This window comes from Spermophilus citellus, assembly GCF_964194105.1.
Source record: "Spermophilus citellus genome assembly, chromosome: 18".
NCBI classification, from domain to species: Eukaryota; Metazoa; Chordata; class Mammalia; order Rodentia; family Sciuridae; genus Spermophilus; species Spermophilus citellus.
The window spans coordinates 56,187,439-56,208,757 of record NC_138200.1 but is presented as its reverse complement, the minus strand read 5'-3'; the positions used below and the strand labels follow the sequence as shown (position 1 = coordinate 56,208,757).

At 47.6% G+C, this 21,319-nt stretch overlaps 1 protein-coding gene across 1 annotated transcript; it reads left to right on the top strand.

The window, feature by feature from the left end:
• The first annotated feature begins 62 nt into the window (after positions 1 to 62).
• On the top strand, positions 63 to 18,830 carry DHX38 (DEAH-box helicase 38). Its single transcript, XM_081274628.1, has 27 exons — positions 63 to 366; positions 2,466 to 2,807; positions 3,162 to 3,352; positions 4,030 to 4,134; positions 5,098 to 5,245; positions 5,363 to 5,481; positions 5,642 to 5,718; positions 6,160 to 6,315; positions 6,837 to 6,998; positions 7,203 to 7,310; positions 7,661 to 7,773; positions 9,451 to 9,588; positions 9,961 to 10,147; positions 10,306 to 10,491; positions 10,873 to 11,013; positions 11,381 to 11,491; positions 11,586 to 11,702; positions 11,867 to 11,974; positions 12,403 to 12,515; positions 13,168 to 13,376; positions 13,484 to 13,638; positions 14,052 to 14,207; positions 14,304 to 14,438; positions 14,593 to 14,718; positions 15,220 to 15,315; positions 16,931 to 17,052; positions 18,333 to 18,830. The coding sequence occupies exons 2-27, from the start codon at positions 2,485 to 2,487 to the stop codon at positions 18,415 to 18,417; spliced, it is 3,687 nt and encodes a 1,228-aa protein (XP_081130754.1). The 5' UTR covers positions 63 to 366; positions 2,466 to 2,484; the 3' UTR covers positions 18,418 to 18,830.
• Positions 18,831 to 21,319: the final 2,489 nt, after the last annotated feature.

Here is a 21,319-nt window from a genome sequence, read left to right as displayed (position 1 = left end):
TCCACTCCCCCAGCCAACCCCGCTCTCCCGCACACAGACTAGAGGCGGGTTTTCACCTCTCGAACTAAGCGTGATTGGTCGCAATGTCTCGGAAATGTCTCTGATCAGAGCTGATCCCCAGAAGACACTCTAGCTTTGAGAGCTGGTTCTCGTTCTGTCCCACACTTGGCCTAGGAGCCGACGTTTCCTGGACTGTTCTCGATGGTATCTTTGGATGATAGAGGGGGCCGCGCAAGGTATTATGGGAGGATAATGGCGGCTTTCAAGGAGTGGAATTTGTCTTTTTGAGGCCTTCAGACCGAGGGGTGGCAGCGCCAGAACCCCCAAATCCGGAACAGAAGGGCCCCAAGAATCGCTCTTGGTGAGGTGAGTGTCCCTTTTTCCTTCCTGACCTGGCCTTCGCCAGTCACAGCGGCTCCAAGAGACAGATACCGGTCTCCGGTTCAGGTTTCCCCACTTTGGAAAGTGCCTTCCTCCTTGTCACCTAACTTGCTTTACTAACCTCGATGATATTGTGCCCATCCTGTTTCCTGCGGCCTTTCTCCTTGCTCTGGTTAGATGCTGAGATCCAGAGGTGCTGTCCAGGGTCGCCCTGCGCCCTTACTTAGGACTTGGCCCTAGCCCACTCCTAGGCAGTCTCTGCGCCTGAGCAGGGCTCCTCCGTCTTCCTGTTCTACCTCACAGTGGTATCTCAACCCGGAGATTTAGTGGAAGACCTCCTATATTAGAATGTAAGCTCCGAGGATGCCAGGGATTTTTATTTTTGTCTATCTCTTTTGCTGAGAACAGGGATGGCTCAAGGAGGCATTCAGTGAATAATTATTGATCGAGTAAGTCCAGATTTCTTCACTGACTTTCTGGTACCCTCTCGCCTCTTTGCTATTAATCTTTTTGCAGAGTCTGGCCTCTTAACTCTTTGTTCGTCTCTGCAGCCAGTTAAGTCCTCTCTCTGAGACTCCCATGTGCTCTGTTGCTGCTATCTTTTCATGCTGTTTCTAGAAACGTTTGATTTCCTGTTCTCCTTTAAGTTTAAATTTACTTATTCATTTATTCATCACATGTTTATATTGCTACACTGAGCCATAGCAGTCAACAAAACAGACCAGGTTCCCTTGTTTGCATAGAATGGCCTTTAGGGGCATAATTCCTAATTCAGATAACTGTTGATGACAGCATGTGTACCCCAGTCTTCCTGCCTGGATTTCCTTACATGCATACAAATGCTTGTGAGGAAACCAGCATGCAGGTTTCTCTTTTCTGTTGTGCCTGATGACGTTTTCAAAATGCAACTCTTGTTCTTGCGTCCACATTATGTTTGTAATACTCCTCTGTAGAGCTGTGCATGTTGATTAGAATCTGGCAGAAAATTTTGGATTCTGGAGGTATCTTACCCCTTGACAGTTCTTTGCTTCACTTACTTGTTTGAATGAGGGCATTTATCAAAGTGCCCAGCATAGATGTACATTTATAAGTGGATAGTGTGTAGTCAGAGACAAAGAGGAAAATGTTACAAGTTAAGCTCCAGGGAATCTGCCTAATTCAGTGTTTCCCATAAGTATTTTTGGTAAACATGGATTGTTATTAAACTGATTTTGACTTCTGAAAGGTAATTGTTTTTTTTAAAAAATACTACTGGTCCAGAAAAAGTCACTAAAGTGGGCAGAACATGAATGGTAACCTTCTGTCTTCACGTCTTTACTCTGCTATACCTTTAATTGAAAGGGAGGGAGAGGTAGAAGAACTCATGTAAAAAACTGGTAAGGAACCCAATTAATATATAGGAGTATAGCAAATAAAATATGAAATAGTGTAACCATTATGTCTATAAATCTGGCTACAGAATACTTTTTTTGATTCTTGTAATAATTCTATAGATTAGATAAAGCCAAAATTATTTCCATTTTACAGATATAGAAATTATGGCTAATCCAAAGATGAAGTTGCTTACCATCACAGAAGTAGAAAATGCCAAAAGTTTGGTTTCTAATTGAGTTTCTGACTTCAAATCTAGTTTCCCCTGCACTCAGTTTATAGATGGTATCTTGTTCCAGTAAGCAACCCTTAGTGAGGTCTTTTCTTGCCTGTATGATATCCTTTTGGATATTGATGTTCTTGGGTCCACATTATGTTTGTAATACTCCTCTGTAGAGCTGTGCATGTTGATTAGAATCTGGCAGACATTTTTGGATTAATTGTAATTATTATTTTGTAATATTGTAATATTTGGTGTGTGTGTATGTATATCTGTATCTTTGGTGTGGGGGTGAGAATAGGAGGGTCTTTTGAGAATGTCATTGATTTGATGGAAAGGTCTTGGCAAGAGGTAGCAAAAGAAGTTCTGGTCTTGGTAGTGGGTAGGTAGGCTTAACCACCTAAGTATACCTGTAGCTATAGTTATTCTGGGCTATAGCGTAGCTGAGCTTTATTTCTTATGTTCTGTACCAAATGATTCTCCTCCCTCCCAGAGAAATCCCAGAGCCTGTGATGGAGGACACCAATGAGGATGCCTCAATCCATCGGTTAGAAGGCACTGATCTGGACTCTCAGGTTGGTGGTCTTATTTGCAAGACCAAAAGTGCAGCCAGTGAGCAGCATGTCTTCAAAGCCCCTGCTCCCCGCCCTTCATTGCTGGGACTGGACTTGTTGGCTTCCCTGAAACGGAGGGAGCGAGAAGAGAAAGATGATGGGGAGGACAAGAAGAAGTCCAGAATCTCTTCCTACAAGGACTGGGAGGAGAGCAAGGATGACCAGAAGGATGCTGAAGAGGACGGTGATGAGCAGGCTGGCCGAAGTAGCCGTAAAGACAGGTAAAGGCCTTTGGGTAGGTTAGCCCAAAGGGGATAAAAGTGGAGGCCAGAAAACAATAGCCCATGATTAGTTTCCAGTTTTCCTATTGGACATTCAGAGCTTGTAATTTTTTTAATGATTTTGTAATACTGATGCTACGTAGAATTAGCATTTTCTTCACATTTGTGGTAAGAATTCAAAGGCAGCTAAGGGGGAGATGATAGAGGTTAGAAGTGCCTTGGGTTGATTCCGTATGTAAGCCTGCAGCATCAAGGAGTAGAAAAGGACAGGTCACTTGTTTGGCACAGCCAGAGGTTTGGGGTGGGGATCTTCTCCTATGGGGGGCTCTTTACCAGCTGCACTCCCTGTTTCAGACACTATCGGTCTGCTCATGTAGAGACTCCATCCCATCCTGGGGGTGTGAGTGAAGAGTTTTGGGAACGTAGTCGGCAGAGAGAGCGGGAGAGGCGGGAACATGGTGTCTATGCCTCATCCAAAGAAGAAAAGGATCGGAAGAAAGAGAAATCACGGGATCGAGGAGACCATGACCGCAAAAGGGACAGAGGTAAACTACGCAGCATGGTTCCTGTGCCTGTTAGCATGTGAATAGACACATGCCAGGCTTTTTCATGTTGCACAAACTTGAATTGTGCCCATTAACTGGATATCCCTGTGTGCATGATGTCAGCCTGTGGGTTTTACCCTGCTGGGATTGGGGATAGCAGGCAGTTTAAGAACAGGTGTCAGTTGTAACACCTGGTATGCTTGAGCATATTGTCCTTGTTTTATTATGAAAACTCATGATAAAGGAAACAATGGATAATTCATATAAGAAACCAGAGTTTACAAGAGTGTCGGAGATAGAGAAAGGACAGTGATATGGAGTGAAGCTAGACATAAAAGCCAGTGCTGGTCTTGCTCAGTATTTTATGACTTATATGCTTTTAACTTTATAAAACTATTCACTGTAGACTTGAAACTATTTTTTTTTTTTTGAAATCTTGCAGGAAAATAACTCTTATTGTGAGTTTGAAATTTTCTAGCCAGTAACTATATTTTTCCCTTTGAAAGAATGGGAATGTGTGAGTTCAGGAACCCATGGACCGCGTTAGAGCAGTACAGGTTGCACCTGGGAGTGAGTGAGGCGGCCTGTCCTTTCTCTAGGGTGCAGCTGGGTATGTGTGAGGACAGGACACAGCTGCACTCTGTGTGGTGCTGAGCTCTGTGTGTGACTCTTCATAGATGAGCGGGATAGAAGTAGGCACAGCAGCAGATCGGAGCGAGATGGAGGCTCAGAGCGCAGCAGCAGAAGAAATGAACCGGAGAGCCCACGGCATCGACCTAAAGGTAGACTTAGCTCTTTTCTGTGGTAGTTGTGATGGTTTGTGATGGTTTAGGTGACTACAAGGCTGACTGACTTTCTTTCTAGTGGGTTGCTGAGGCAGTGAGACAGAAGCCCTGACTCTATCTTGAGCCTCTGGGAATACTGGGCCCTGAGTCAAGTGGATGCAGCCGTACCCTTGTTAGGTTGCATGTGTTTCCTTTAGGTGATAGGCTGGATGGCCAGTTTTCCAAATGTCAGGAAAGGATAGAGAGATAGGGGCTTATGAAGGATTTATAAAAAAGAATTATTTGCATTTAAGATGGATATGTTTGCTGAGAGAAATTAAATATTCCTTAAAAAATTGTTATTAGCAGAATGAAAACTGGACCACTAAATTCAGATATCTTGTCAGGCATGGTGTCATGTCCTTGTAATCCCAGTGGCTCGGGAGAGGCCAGGAGGATTGCAAGATTAAAGCTAGCCTCAGGAATTTAGCAAGGCCTTAATCAACTTGTTAAGACCCTGTCTCTAATTTAAAAGAAATAGAAAGGGCTGAGGATGCTGCTGCTCAGTGGTTAAGTGCTCCTGGGTTCAATCCCTGGTACCAAAAAAAAAAAAAAGAAAATTCAGATACCTTTAAAAAACTCTCAGAACCATCTTATCCATTACAAATAGATGGGCTGGGGATGTGGCTCAAGCGGTAGCGTGCTCGCCTGGAATGCGTGCGGCCCGGGTTCGATCCTCAGCACCACATACAAACAAAGATGTTGTGTCCGCCGAGAACTAAGAAATAAATATTAAAAATTCTCTCTCTCCTCTCTCACTCTCTCTAAAAAAAAAAAAAAAAAAAAACATTACAAATAGATGCAAAGGTTTATAAACAGTAAAATAAATAAATTGGGGGAGTTAACTTTTGGTTAGTTGTTTTGGAGCTGCATCTCTGGTGAAATTGGATGCTTCTGGCGATGTGTCTCTTGTGGCCCCAGACGCAGCCACTCCTTCAAGATCTACCTGGGAGGAGGAGGACAGTAGCTATGGCTCCTCAAGGCGCTCTCAGTGGGAGTCACCCTCCCCGACACCTTCATATCGGGATTCTGAGCGGAGCCATCGGCCATCCACTCGAGATCGAGACAGGTGATGCCTGGGTAGAGCTGCCTTGGGTCTTGGCGAGGCGGTAAAGGGATCTGGGCAGGGAGAGCTGGTGGCTGAGGACACAGCTCAACTCTGTGCCTGTTGGTCTTGCTGTCCCAGGTCTGTGAGGAGCAAGTACTCAGACGACACGCCTCTGCCAACTCCCTCCTACAAATACAACGAGTGGGCTGATGACAGACGACACCTAGGTTCCACCCCTCGTCTGTCCAGGGGCCGAGGTAAGGCCTGGGGGACAGGAGGCAGAAGAGCACTTTGGCTTATCTTGGGGAGGCTGAGAAGAGGCTTTTGTTCTTGGGGTTTGTGGCTTTGCAGGTCTTTTGGGGGCCTCTAGGATAAGCCAGGTTGGTGTGAACTGACCTACCATCTGCTGATTTTCAGGAAGACGTGAGGATGGTGAAGAAGGGATTTCATTTGACACAGAAGAGGAGCGGCAGCAGTGGGAGGATGACCAGAGGGTAAAGGCAACAGACGTCTTTGAGGGATTCAGAGTGGGCTATGACTGACTGTAGGGGCACGGGTGAAAGGGGGTATCAGAGCCCAAGGGCCCTGAGGGAGTCTCCAGCAGTACTGGGCTTTGAGGAGGATAGTTGGTGCTGTGCAGTGGACTCTCCTTGGAAAAACCCAGGCTGCAGCAAGACCTCTCCTAATGTAGCAGGTCATACATAACTCGTTATGTGGTGGTGCCACCATGTGGTGAATCTAAGAAGTGCCGTCGTGATGGGTGGCCAAGTCAAGTCAGCCCTGTGTCGTCCTCCACTAGGTGGACTTTCCTGCACCTCTCAGGAGGGTAGTTCTAGTGCCCACTTAACTTCCTACTAAATATCTGTTCCCCTCTACCTGTGTCTCATGCATAAACTTGATCTTCCCCTTGTTCTTGTTGCTTTGTCTCCCTGCAGCAAGCTGACCGGGACTGGTACATGATGGATGAGGGGTATGATGAGTTCCACAACCCCCTGGCCTACTCCTCCGAGGACTATGTGAGGCGGCGGGAGCAGCATCTGCATAAACAGAAGCAGAAGCGAATTTCGGCCCAGCGCAGGCAGATCAATGAGGTGAGGCCACTGGCAGTGGTTGGTGCAGGTTCAGAGCTGGAGTCCGGATGTGGGAGAAGTAGCAGGTCTCACTAGGTGAAGAAAGCCTAGCTAGTCTTCTGTTGCTGAGAGGACAGGATCAGATATGCCTCTGGCCAGAGAGAAAGGTTGGATAGGGAAACCCGTGGGTCACTTAGGAATACCTAGTTCATACTTCTGTCATCTGCAGTGCTATGGGTGAGAACTGGTACTGTGGCACCTGCCTCTGTGGTCTGTGTTCTTTGTGTCTCTGAGTGGGGCTGTGGATAGTCACTGTTCGTATGTCTGTCTAGATCAAAAGTGTTGCTTCTTGGAACAAAGTATTGCTGGTGATCTAAGGTCAATGACTCTTTTAGTGAACTGCAGGGTAGAGAGATCTGTGATGCCTCTGTGGCCACCATGGCCCACCCATCTGTTGAGACAGGATATGGGAACTTGCTTGGAGACTTTTTAGGATGGCTTCTGGTTGCAGTCTGAGTGGGACTCCCACTGTGTCCTCACAGGATAATGAGCGCTGGGAGACTAACCGCATGCTGACCAGTGGGGTGGTCCATCGGCTGGAGGTGGACGAGGACTTTGAAGAGGACAACGCAGCCAAAGTACACCTGATGGTTCACAACCTGGTGCCTCCCTTTCTGGATGGACGCATTGTCTTCACCAAGCAGGTGAGGCTCCTGTGGCCAGAAGCAGGGACATTCAGAAAGATTAGAGGAATAGAAGGAAGAAAGAAATAAAAGTGGGGAAACAGCCCTGTGTCATGATAGGATAACCCCTCTGCCCTATTACTCCCGAGAACTGTTAGGACACAGGTCCTCTGGTTGGCCTTAGAGACTAATGGATGATTTCTCTTTTTCTTCCACCTCCTGCAGCCAGAGCCCGTGATTCCAGTTAAGGATGCTACTTCTGACCTGGCCATCATTGCTCGGAAAGGCAGCCAAACAGTGCGGAAACACAGGGAGCAAAAGGAGCGCAAAAAGGTTGGCCTCTCGCCACCCTGGCTGGGAAGTCTGTGCATGTTTTTCTTTTCCTATTTAAAACACTTATTAGACTACTCAAGTGTGCTTCCTTGTAGAAATGGGGCACATGGAGAAAGACTCAGCTCTTGGAGAAGGGCACTGCTTTCCTCCACTGTCCTTAGTCAAGGCAGCCACAAGCCTGGGGTTTGGGGATCTGGAGGCTTGAGTCTTGGAATGTGTTGCCTGGTACCCCCAGTGCCTTGTGGGATTTGCCACCTTATAGATGAAACTGATGTCAGCTGGGACTGAGTTTCCATTGCCACAGTTGCATCACAGGATGGAGTGGACTTTATTTTTCTTGTCTTCTTCAGGCTCAGCACAAACACTGGGAACTGGCTGGGACCAAACTGGGAGATATAATGGGTGTCAAAAAAGAAGAAGAGCCAGATAAAGCTCTGACAGAGGATGGGAAGGTGGACTACAGGTGGGGAGTCTTCGCCAGCAGCAGACTTGCTCTGAAAACCAAGGACAGTCATGGCAGAACTGATAGACTTCATGACTTATGAACTGAAAAATGACAGCTGTTACTCTGAATCTTGTTTTCCTTGATATCTTCATCCTGATCTTTCTTCTATTATCTTTAGCTTTTCGTAGGTGTTAGGCTTACTACCACTACCACAGGGGCTTCCTCTTGGCCTGGCAGTGGTCTGAGTACTATGAGGCCCTGGAAGATTAGGGAATTTGTTGAGGTCACTCAGCTAGTAAATAGTGGCATCAGGGTTGGTCCCAGACAGTCTGTCTTTGGAGCCCATGCATTTGGCCTTGCTACTGACCAGTAGCTTCTACATAAAGCACTCAATGTCTGACATGTGGATACATCCAAGACCCAGAAGGACTGTGGCATCTTCCCAAGTCAGCACTCCCTGAGCTTTGGTGTATTTCAGGTGTTCGTGGGGAGAAGATGGGTTTTGTTCTTTTAGTCAAATTTTAATTCCATATGAGGAACAATTATTTTAATAGAGATTCCAAAATAGAAAGTGTTATCAGGTAGTGACTTATCTGTTTATAGATGTATTAAGTATATATTGCATACTCTTTGTTGGGATTACTGCCTTGAGTAGCTGAAAGACACAAATGTCCCTCATGATTCATTCTTTGAATTCTCTTACATCTTTCTTTTTTTTTTTTTTTTTGGTGTGTGTGTGTGGGGTGTACTGGAGATTGAACTCAAGGGCACTCAACCACTGAGCCACATCCCTAGCTCTATTTTGTATTTTATTTAGAGACCAGGTCTTACTGAGTTGCTTAGAGCCTTACACCCAGCTGTTACATCCTTCTGAACTGTCATCTGAATTAATAATTCTCTGTACCCCTGTGTGAAATATCTTCAATGAGAAGTTGGCATTATTGGTTAGCTCTTGTTAGTTTCAGGGTAGTTTAATCTCTTAGATATCATTTGTTGGGTGAAATTAGAAACAGGAAGCAGTTAATTGGTCTGAAGGAGGAAGTATCTCTTGGAAGAGGTGACTGGAAGATGGTGTGGGCTCAGGGAGTGGAGTACTTATTTGGGAATATGCCACAGTGCTTCTAGTGTCGGGATGTATCCACATATCAGACATTGAGTGCTTTTGGTAGAAGCTACTGGTCAGTAGTAAGTGAGTTTTTCTCAGATTTTTGAAAACGAGTCCTTATGGGCCATGCTGCCCTGTTATGAAGGGGGAAGATTGACCTACACTGTGTGCTGTGGCCATAACTCCTAGAAGACCCTAGATGGCTAAAATAGGTGGCTGTTTTGGCCCTTTAAGTATTGTGCAGAAATTGCCCAAGGTGTTCTCTACAAGTTAGTGAGTGTGGTTGACTTTAGCCCCTCTCCTGGTCACTTTCTATTTAGGGCACAGCATTTGCCCACTTGATAATCTGTACCTCCTTAGATCCTTGGTTAGCTCTGTTTGACCCTATGGTGTCGAGAGTGTATCATAGATTCTCACTGCAGTTCCAGTCCTTAGTTCTGAAGAGAAATAATCTCAGACGACCTGGCTGCTTTTGTGTGTCAGATTTATTGCTTCTTGTTAAAGTCATTCATATTCCTTGAGCAAGAAGAAGGGCAGGAGGTACCATGGGGGACATTATGCATGGTGCTTAGGCTGCTCTGTGTTCCCAGGACAGAGCAGAAGTTTGCAGACCACATGAAGAAAAAAAGTGAAGCCAGCAGCGAGTTTGCAAAGAAGAAGTCAATCCTGGAGCAGAGGCAGTATCTGCCAATCTTTGCTGTGCAGCAAGAGCTACTCACTATTATCAGGTAATGCCACCAGATCCAAGGATCCCAGTGTCAAATCAGTGGCCCCTCTGTCTCCTGTGTTTGCTCAGGAGCTCTTTTTTGTTTTTGTGCATTGTCTGGTGGGAAGGGAACTCATTTGTTTTCCCAGGACTATGCTGCATAAAGTAACACAATGGCATTGTTCTTTTTTAGTGCACCTGTTTAAACCTCACTGTGTTCCAGATATCTCAGGTGGTAGTTCTGTAGGAGGCTCTTTTCCCAAGGAAATCATCTTTTCTGAGCAGGCATGCTCTCTGCCTAGCTAGCCATGGTGAAGACAGGTGGCAGAGGCTTCTTGGAGTTAGCCTTCAGCTGAGGAAGCTGTTGAACCTTTTGAACTGCTTTTCCTTGCAGGGACAACAGCATTGTGATTGTGGTTGGGGAGACAGGGAGCGGCAAGACCACTCAGCTGACCCAGTATTTGCATGAAGATGGTTACACAGACTATGGGATGATTGGGTGTACCCAGCCCCGGCGAGTGGCTGCCATGTCAGTGGCCAAAAGAGTCAGTGAAGAGATGGGGGGAAACCTTGGTGAGGAGGTGAGTGGACATGAGTCCTGAGCCAAATATTCTTTTCCCAATACTCTGCCCATTTGAGCCAGAGGGTGTGATCTGCTAAGACCTGGACTCAAGGATGGGGTGTGCTCACAGTGAGCGGGTGGCTCCAGCTCTGAGTGAGCCATCTGTCTGACCTCCAGGTGGGTTATGCCATCCGCTTTGAAGACTGCACTTCAGAAAACACCCTGATAAAGTACATGACTGATGGGATCCTGCTCCGAGAGTCCCTCCGGGAAGCTGACCTGGATCACTATAGTGCCATCATCATGGACGAGGCCCACGAACGCTCCCTCAACACGGATGTGCTCTTTGGGCTGCTCCGGGAGGTAAGGACCGTGAGGTCTAGTCCCTTTGTACTTGGGGCTTTGACCAGTGCACTGCCAGTAGCCAGTGATTGAGGTGCTACAGGTGGGTTGGGACTATTCTGGGGACACTGAGAGGGTCTCTGGCAGACTAGGGTTTTCCCTGAGGCTCCGTGTTATCACGTTCAAGTCTGATCTTGTAATTTACTCTCTTCTCACTCAGCTGAGTGACTTATGGTTTTCTTGGCTATGGCCCTGTTGCTCAAATCTCTAGGATTGTTAAATCTAATAAGCCAGTTTGCAAGCTTTGGCTTCTGCTTTATTCAGGGGTAGTGCTGATAGGATTGGAGGGCAGAGCCAAGGGTCCCAAACTCAAGGGAGCTGCTGCGTGACTTTTTCTTTCAGGTTGTGGCTCGTCGCTCAGACCTCAAGCTCATTGTTACGTCAGCCACTATGGATGCAGAGAAATTTGCTTCCTTTTTTGGGAATGTTCCCATCTTCCATATTCCTGGTCGAACCTTCCCTGTGGATATCCTCTTCAGCAAGGTACTGAGGGTCTGTTTTTTGAATTGACTCTCCATGCCGTGTGCCTCTTTGGTGAGAAGCCAGCTGGAGTGGATAGAATACTGAGTTGGGGGAGATTTGTGGGGTGCCACGGAGCAAAATGGGGCAGCCTATAGCTCTAGGCTTAGAGGACTGTGCTCTGGGGGAGGGTTTATTTCCTTGCTTCTTTGAAGCTAAAACATGGGCCCAGGGAGGCACCAGGACTTCTTGTAGGGGCCTTGCAATCAGACCCCCAGGTGTAGCAGCCCTGAAAGTCCACTTATCAGCCCAGACCAGTTAGTGGCTGTGGGGCTCCCAGAGGGAGGCCTGGTCCTTGCTACCCTCTGACTGTTCCTGGCTGCTGTTACAGACCCCGCAGGAGGATTATGTGGAGGCCGCAGTGAAGCAGTCTTTGCAGGTGCACCTCTCAGGGGCCCCTGGGGACATCCTTATCTTCATGCCTGGCCAAGAGGATATTGAGGTGTGTGCCTTGGTCACCATTGTGGTGAATGGGGGTGTTCTCCATATGAGAGTTTGGGGCTTCAGAGTCTTATGACTCCTCCTGGTGCGTTTAGGTGACCTCAGACCAGATTGTGGAGCACCTGGAAGAACTGGAAAATGCGCCTGCTTTGGCTGTGCTGCCCATCTACTCCCAGCTGCCCTCTGACCTTCAGGCCAAAATCTTCCAGAAGGTATGACAACAAAAATTTTTTGGGATCCCCATCTTTGGGTATCTCCCCTTCCATCAGAGAGCAAAGGGGAGGAGATGTTCCTTCACTAGAAGGGGTGGGAGGGAGGTGGGCTGGGTCCTGCCTTGTGTAGTCTTTCTACCTCTGCATGACCTGCTCGGCCCTAGGCTCCAGATGGCGTCCGGAAGTGTATTGTTGCCACCAACATTGCTGAGACATCTCTGACTGTTGATGGAATCATGTTTGTTATTGACTCTGGTTATTGCAAATTAAAGGTAAGGAGAGATGTGGGAAGTGGGGCCCTGGGTCTTCACCTGAAGCTGACTGAGCTTAGTGGGTGGGAGGTTAGGCCCTAGTCCTCCTGGAAGGTGACACCCATGTAACTGGTGGTGCAAGGCCAACATTTAGTGAGTGCTGGTTTTGCTGTGAGTTTGATTCATTTAATCTTTGTGATTATTTGAAGAGGTAGATCATTTAAATAATTTTGTAGAGATTTATACAGTTGGTGTTTCTGGGGAAAACTCCTTCAGGTGTTTATGAGAACATTTCTGAAGGCGTATGGCTCTAAAAGGATGGCTATTGGTGTTGCTGAGACACTTCCTCTGTGATGTGCAGCAGCTGGGTTTTGGCTTTTCTGTATTTTAGAGCCACTCCCCCCCGCCCCAACTTTATCCTTAATTAGCTTCTTTCTACCTCCTCCTAGGTCTTTAACCCCAGGATTGGCATGGATGCTTTGCAGATCTACCCCATCAGCCAGGCCAACGCCAACCAGAGGTCAGGGCGAGCTGGCAGGACGGGCCCAGGTCAGTGTTTCAGGTAGGAGCCCTGTGCTAGCCTGCTATTTGGGGCAGCGCTGGGATTGCTGAGAGTCTGCACCAGGGTGGGGGGATGCTGATCCCAGAGCTGATCCCCAAGACTAGGGCTCCTATGGGCTGCCATGTGGTGGTACTGCTGAGTGGAAGAAGAAACCTTTCCAGGGAGTTGTGAGGTATGAGGCAGACTAAGAAGGAATGTCCACGCAGTGGAAGACCCATACAGCAGGCTCCCCCATCAAGGATGGAGCTGAGCAAAGGATGTCATTTGTTGTTTTGTACTTTTTCAATTATTCTTTGTTGTGGTTTTTTAAAATAATGTATTCATTATAGAGATTCAGTGTATACAAAGATACTGAGAAAATAAAACCTTGCCATAGTTCTAGTCTCAGGCACTTTAGTTCCAGAAATGAAACAGGTATATAGAAGGCATACCTGAGTAGGTAGAAATGAATGAGTTAAAGGAGTGGAGGTGGGGAAAAGAAATGGGTGTTTCCCCATCTGTAGGATTTCCTGGCTGCTATGGAGTACACTTAGAAGAAGCTAGAATAGTGTTGATCTTCCACCATGGGGTCCTGTGGGAAGCCAGTGTAGTAAGAGGCCTTGTGGGCCAATGTGGTGCAGGTGCAGCAAAACCAGAGTCTTCTCCCTGCCAGGCTGTACACACAGAGTGCCTATAAGAATGAACTCCTGACCACCACGGTGCCTGAGATCCAGAGGACCAACTTGGCCAATGTGGTACTGCTGCTCAAGTCCCTTGGGGTGCAGGACCTGCTACAGTTCCACTTCATGGACCCACCCCCAGAAGACAACATGCTCAACTCCATGTATCAGCTCTGGATCCTTGGGGCCCTGGACAACACAGGTGTCGTGGCCCTGGGAACCGGCAGGGCCTCAGGGGTGCTGGTGTGTGGCTTCTCTCTCTGTACTCCACTGTCCCGTTGAATGTCTGGATTTGCTTCTCTCTCCTAGGTGGTCTTACATCCACAGGGCGGCTGATGGTGGAGTTCCCTTTGGACCCAGCCCTGTCCAAGATGCTCATCGTGTCCTGTGACATGGGCTGCAGCTCTGAGATCCTGCTCATTGTGTCCATGCTCTCAGTCCCGGCCATCTTCTACAGGCCCAAGGTAGGAGTTGGTGGCTGGCTCCCCTCCCTTCTAGGAAGGCTTGGGGAGTATTTGAGAGAGGAAGAGCTCTCTGTATTTTGGAAGTGGAACATAAGGCTGGGAATCAGAGTTTTTGAAGCATGATTTTGCTGTCTTCTGTTAGGTGGTGTGGGGGGAGCAAGGTTGGGTTGGATCAGTGGTCCGCTCGGGGTGTCTTGGAAATTTGCAAGAACATCCTTTGTCTTCTAGTATGGTTGTTTCTGAGCTTTTACATTTTAACATTTTATTATAAATTATTTTTATTCCATATCATTAGGCAGTATATTGCTGTGTTTGAAGTTATATGTGGGTAGGTGATAGTGTGAGAATCCCTGGATATGCTTGGTGGGCCTGATCTTCCTTGCCTAGGGTTAAGCTTCTTTTTCCCTCCCTAGGGCCGAGAGGAGGAGAGTGATCAAATCCGGGAGAAGTTTGCAGTCCCTGAGAGTGATCATTTGACCTACCTGAATGTTTACCTGCAGTGGAAAAACAATAATTACTCCACCATCTGGTGTAATGACCATTTCATCCATGCCAAGGCCATGCGGAAGGTGGGGCCACAGATGAGCGAGCAGGACTTCTGGATTGCAGGGTGGGAGAAGAGGGGAAGGAGGGCTCCGTTCTGGTTTGCTTGTGTTCTGCTCTAGGTCAGGGAGGTGCGGGCCCAACTCAAGGACATCATGGTGCAGCAGCGGATGAGCCTGGCCTCATGTGGCACTGACTGGGACATTGTCAGGAAGTGTATCTGTGCTGCCTATTTCCACCAGGCAGCCAAGCTCAAGGTGAGCCTTGGGAGCCCTGTGGAGCTCTGGCCGCCTCCTCCTGTGGTACCTGAGGGTAGGTGCCACACCTGGGTCAAGATGATTTTAAGGGATGGAGTAGCTTCCCAAGTAGGCAGTGTGTCTCTGATGTGCCTGCCTTTTGTGTCTTCCCTAGGGAATCGGGGAGTATGTGAATATCCGCACAGGGATGCCGTGTCACTTGCACCCCACCAGCTCCCTCTTTGGAATGGGCTACACCCCGGACTACATAGTGTACCATGAGTTGGTCATGACCACCAAGGTGAGTCTTTCCTGAGGTGCTCGCGTAATGTGGGTCCACCTTCCTGGCCACACTTTCATGACCCTCCCCTGCCTTTTACAATGAGCTTTTGCTCCGGCAGACTTGGGACCACACACGTTGCTTTGCAGGGCTTTTGAGGCTGGTGTTCAACTGGAGGGCCTGGGGAAGCTTTATAGAATGAATCTCTAGAATACAGTTACCTCAACCCTGCCAGCAAGATGGTTTCCTATTTGCTATTTGGGATTAGTGACCCCTGTTGATGTCATTAGAAGGGCTTTCTGCAGTGCTGAACCTTTTCTCTGGTATATTTGGGAGTGTTTTTCAAGCATGGGAGAACTTGGATAGGAGAAGGGATGACAATCAGTATCTGGGGCTCTCCCCTGCCTTTTCCAGCCTAGATGGGCTGGGGACAGGGCCCTTCTCAAGTGACTCCTAATTGTGGAACCTGTGGGAGGGACTGGCCCACCCATGACCTCTGCCTCACTGCCCCTCTGCCCACAGGAGTACATGCAGTGTGTGACTGCTGTAGATGGAGAGTGGCTGGCGGAGCTGGGCCCCATGTTCTACAGCGTGAAGCAGGCAGGCAAGTCGCGGCAGGTGAGCATCCTACATTTCCCATGGAGATGCTGTTTGCCCATGATTGAAGACTCTGTCATCTGATCCCTTCTTCCTCCAAATATAAAATCTGGGATCAAGTCTTCCTGATGTGTCTTATTTCCCCATCATTCAGGTGGCTGAGTCACTGAGCTTTATTTTTTAAAAATTTTTTGAAATTTCCAAATATTCAGCAAAGTGGAGAAAACACTACCACTATATCTAGCTTGAAAGGAGTCACTTTTTTTTTTCTTTAATGGACACAATACCTTTATTTTACTTATTTATTTTGTATGTGGTGCTTAGGATCGAACCCAGTGCCTCATGCGTACTAGGTGAGCACTCTACCACTAAGCCATAACCCCAGCCCTTGAAAGGTCTTATTTTTTTTATTCTAATTTGTTATATATGACAGTAGAATGCATTTCAATTCATATTACACATATAGAGTACAATTTTTCATATCTCTGGTTGTATACAACATAGAGTCACACCATTCATGTCTTCATACATGTACCATCTCATTCCACCATCTTTCCTACCCCCATGTCCCCTTCTTTCCCCCTCCTTCCCCTTTGCCGTATCTAGAGTTTGTCTATTCCTCCCATGCTCTGCGACCCGCCTTCCCATGAATCAGCATCTTTATATCAGAGAAAACATTCGGAATTTGTTTTTTTGGAATTGGCTTACTTCCCTTAGCATTATATTCTCCAACTCCATCCATTTGCCTGCGAGTGCCATGATTTTATTCTCTTTTAATGCTGAGTAATATTCCATTGTGTATATATACCACAGTTTCTTTATCCATTCATCTATTGAAGGGCATCTATATTGGTTCTACAGTTTAGCTATTGTGAATTGTGCTGCAGTAAACATTGTTGTGGCTGTGTCCCTGTAGTATGCTGTGTTTAAGTCCTTTGGGTATAGATCGAGGAGTGGGATAGCTGGGTCAAATGGTGGTTCTATTCCCAGTTTTCCAAGGAATCTCCATACTTCTTTCCATATTGGCTGCACCAATTTTCAGTCCCACTAGCAATGTATGAGTGTGGAAGGGACTTACTTTTAAAATACTCTTAGGAGGCACATGAGATCTGGTGGCCCCACTTTTGGTGATGCTAAGGTTGAGGAGTAGCGTGTTCTAAATTCTCAGCTGCTATCCATCTCCTCAAGGATTTGATGTCCATTGATGACCCTCATTTATGTTCCTTATTTAGGGTCGCAAAATGTTGTTAGGCTTTTATTTTCCCAATCAGCGTAGTTCTCTCCATATCTGACCAAGCACATCTTCCATCTGTCCTTTCCAGCCAGGTGACTTCCTTATTTTCCCATTCTCTCTGGCATAGATGTGAACTTGATTTTAAAAATTTAAGTACTTAACTGATGTGACTGGAGTGCTGAGGCATGACTGGCTTAGGACTGACCTGTCTAATGTCTATTGTGAATCAATAAAAAAATCAGGCCTTAGCTACAGAAGAAGAAGTGGCCTGCTGTGGGGCAGGCAGCCCCACAGTCTCTGACCCTGACAGCTGGTCTTGTGCTACAAGCACCTGGGTTCAGACAGGGCCTCCTCACCTGATGTCCTCAGTGGGCTCAGCCAGTGCCTCTACCCCTTCTCCAGGAGAATCGCCGTCGGGCCAAAGAGGAAGCCTCTGCCATGGAAGAGGAAATGGCGCTGGCTGAGGAGCAGCTACGAGCCCGTCGGCAGGAGCAGGAGAAGCGTAGCCCCCTGGGCAGTGTCAGGTGAGCTTCTGCCTTGGGACCTGGCTGGGAGGCTGCCAGGGGCTAGGCCCTGGTCATGATTTAAGAGAAGTTGACTATATAAAGGCGAATTGGTGACAGAAGCTGCTTCCGTCCTGGTTGGTCACATGTGGAGATACAGGAAGAATTCCTAACTCCTTTAAAGGCATGGTCATTCATTTGCAGTCCTTGGTCATTGCCACGTTGTATGCAGGGCTTGGGGTGGTGTGGAGTAGCACGGGAGGTCTAATGACTCTGCTGACAAGCCAGGACATTAGAAGAAATAGCGGCCAGGGGAGAAGAGAGTCTTGGGTTCGTGCCTCTGTGCAGCATCTGGTGTTCGGTCAGATTTTCACAAGTTAGGGGCACAGTCCTCCACAGGGGTGCCCTTACTTCAAACACCAGCTGCAAGCTTCGAGGTCACCCTTACTTTTGATAAACTTGCTTACAAATTTGGGGATCTCCTTGAACTTTGCTGGAATGACTCAAAATGCAGGAAAGTGGTATACAGTTTTATTATAGCAAAAGGGTATAAATCAGAACAAGCCAGAGTGAGATATGCATAAAGAAGGTGTGAGAGGGTCCCAAAAGTGACAATTTTTGTCCTCAGGGCTCAGTTACCCTCCTGGCACATAAGTGACAGTACACACAGGGTATTGCCAACCAGGGAGGCTCTTCTGAGCTTGGGTTCAGAGTTTCATTGGAGTTTCATGACTTTGGCATGAATGATTGAATCCTTGCCCATGTGGCTGAACTCAAGTCTCTGGCCTCCTTCCCCTCCTCAGCGATTAGGCTGATATCACATGACTCAGAGTCCTGATTCTGAGGCTCAAAGTCCCAATTATAATCACATAGTTGGTCTTTCTGGCCAGGCCAGCCCATCTTACTCCGCCGTCAGACGTGGTCTGCAGGGCCCACTATGAACAGCAGAAGCATTCTAGTCCCTTGGTAATTCCTCCTAGAAAGTGGCCATGGAGGCGAGTCCACTCTTCATTACACAGCTCTAGTGGTGGTCTGCTGGAGTGGATGGGAGCTATCGCCGCAGCTCAGCCTGGGGGTGTGGTAGGAGTTATTTAAAATGGATATCATAATGAAGTGCTTGCTTTATTTTATTATACTCCTGATCAAAAATGGAGAGACACGGGAGTGTGTGTGTGCTGGGGAAAAGATGCTTTAGCTCCAGAGCTGCTTCACACATAAGTTAGAAGAGCAAGGCCTTAGGCTGTGTGTCCTGCTGGGGTAAGGAGTAATGCCTCTCCTATACCCTCTTTCTGTGTCTCCAGGTCCACGAAGATCTACACTCCAGGTCGGAAAGAGCAGGGGGAGCCTATGACACCTCGCCGCACGCCAGCCCGCTTTGGGCTGTGAGCTAAGGCTGTCTGAGAAGACGGTGGCAGCAGGTGTTGGGTCCCGAGCCCTCTGGTGGGAGTGCTCCCAGGCTGTGGACAAAGCCTTCTCATCTGTGGACTTCATCTGTGTACATCAAGGCCCTGGGGCAGTTCCTGCTGGGCCAGGCTCTGTCACAGAGGAAGGAGGAGCTCCTGGGTGTAGGAGCCTGGCAGGAGCTGGGGCTGCAGAGCAGCTGAAGTGCTGCCAGAGCAGAGGGAGGTGGCTGGACCCATCTATCCACAAAACCTGTCCCTGGGTGCCTGGTACATGAGTGACTTGGCTGTGACTATGTCTTTTTTTAATCCTTGTGTAAAGCAGTAAGATAGACTCAGAGGCAATTGTAATTTGGTTATCATTCAGGATTTGAAAATACATTTATTATTTGTAAAATGTGATTGCATTTTTTTTCCCTTTTTCCCTCACTGCCTTAAGTCCTACAATAGGAAAGGGAAAGCCTTGCTGACTCTGCTTGCCTGGCTCTTCCTAGAACCTACCTCCATCATTACGTTCACTCTGCAGGCAGGGCATCTTAGAGGAGGGGTTGGCAGGCTGGACACAGCTTAGAGACCTAGGAATGGCCTGGGTCCTCAAACCCAAACTCAGAGGATGCCTGAATGTTCCTAAGGCTGGTGGGCAATGATGAGGCTGGCCTTGGTGACCAGGACTGGAGGGAGGTAAGCAGGAACCTGCTGCTGCCCAGCCAGGGGTAGGCTGGCTGCTTTAAAGAGGCCTGTGCTATTGCTCAGAATGGTAGAGGTTTCTACCCTTTGCAGGTATAATGGCTGCAAAGTAGTATAAAATGTCACTTATTTTCATGTAAAAGTTGATCCTTATGACGGAATTGCTAATCTTTTGTTGAACAGATTCTTAAATCTGTGGAGGTGGGTTTTTCAGTATTTGGCCCTTTACACCAACCTAGGTCTTTATTTTGTGATTCCTTAGCCTTGGGCTTCTGCTAGATCTTTGGTTGGCAGGTGTGCTGGGGCTGAGTTGTTGATGTGGTTGAGGCTCAGAAGCACCTCTGCGGGCCAGTGCTCAGGGCAAGCCCCTTGGTTCCTGGCTACTGGGCTGTAGGTTCCAATCTCCCACTCCTTTCAAAATTTGAATTTCCTTAAGTTAAAATATAAGTCAATTTTGTGTATGAGTTTGGAAGCCCAGCTTTGCTAGCCAGCATGGGTACCACCCCTACTTTGTTCTCCATATCTCCAGTTGTCTTTATTGGGAATGACTTTTCAGGGCTCTGTGGTGAAGAGAGGCTTATAGCTGCTTGTGTGGGAAGGCTTCTGATCTCGGCCCTGGGAGAAGTGTGTCTGTTTATTCTGCAGGGAGAAAGTTGGCTGGGGATGAAATCTTTAAATATGATTAAGGCTCAGGATACAATGAAATAGGAAAAGATTGGGGTTCCAGTTGGTTCCAGTTGGTTCTTGATGTCACTAACAAGCTGTGACCTTTTTTTTTTGGTACCAGGGATTGAACCCAGGATGCTTAACCTCTGGGCCATATCCCAGCCCCTCCTCTCCTTTAAATTTTTTTTTTTTTTTTTTTTTTAAATTTTGAGACAGGGTCTCACCAAGTTGCTTAGAGCCTTGCTAAGTTGCTGAGGCTGCTGTGAATTTGTGATCCTCCTGCCTCAGCCCCCTGAGTCACTGGGATTACAAGCATGTGCCACTGTGCCCAGCCACTCAGCTTCTTATCTTAAGTCCCTTAAGAAAAATCAGGCCAGAGAGGTTATGAAAACTATATGTCCTATCCAACCTAGTTTAAAAGTAAGGAATCCCTGGCAAAGGACATTTGGTGTCCCCAGATGAGTGGGGGAGGTACCTGCTCCCCCAGCAGCTCTGTTTTAGTGTTGGAACTGCCCAAGACTCTGTCTGGACCTACATCTCCAAGGTTTTCTTATAATTTTAGGCCCTTTTCATTTCACCCATCCTTGAGGTTCCTTTCAGCTGTACCCCTGGTTCTCACTGGCTTCCTCAGATGATAATGATGCTTTCTCTAGAGGACAGAGCATTTCTATGACAATGTCTGTTCTCTGAAGTGGGCTCCTGAATCTAGCTTCAGGCCTCAGACTTGCTGGAGTGAGGGAACCAAGAACCGTGGTCTGGACAGTTTTTATAAGAGACCCCGGCCCCAGGCTCTGTCATGTGCCAGACAAAGTCATCTACTAACAAAGTAGATGGGTACTGTGGACACTAGAGGTGTCAGTCATTAAAAGTCTGAGGCTGAGATGAGCGCTCCTGGGACCCCAGAGCTGGCTTGACAGGTCTTTTCTGCAGCAGATTCCCAACACGGTCCTCAGTTGGGCTGCATGGAAAAGGTTCAAAAGGCACATTTATTTGCGGCAGATGGTGGTTCAGGCAGCTTCCCCTTCTCAGGGAGGAAGGTGGAACTTTAGTCAGGAAGGAGGTGGGCTGGGGGCTGATGTTTGCTCTGGGTTCCTTTAGCTAAAGGAGACCCATACTCCTGTGGGGAGAGGAGATCTGCTTCTAGCAGGATTCTGTTGTCACTGGTTTTCAAAAATGGAGTGCTGTCCTCACCCTGGGGGCCTTCGGTGCTTATTTTATTTATAATCTCTTGGCTAAGTCCTAGTTTTGTCAGCATGTCTTTGCCAGATCACGTGACTAAATCGGTCAGGGTCACTCCCGGTGAATTGGGCTGGCCAACAAATCACACAGACACAGAAAGTACCTTTTTCTTGGGGTTCCCTGACAGCTCCTCTGCCTCAGCTCCCACAAGGGAGGCAAGAGGCCAGCAAGAGAGAGAGAGAGAGGAAAAAAGAGAGCACACCCCCAAACCCTATTTTTTTTTTGGGGGGGAAGACACTCGAGAAAGTTCCACCCAAATGAGGCAAGGGATTGGGTTTCAGGGGTGCGTAGCCTAG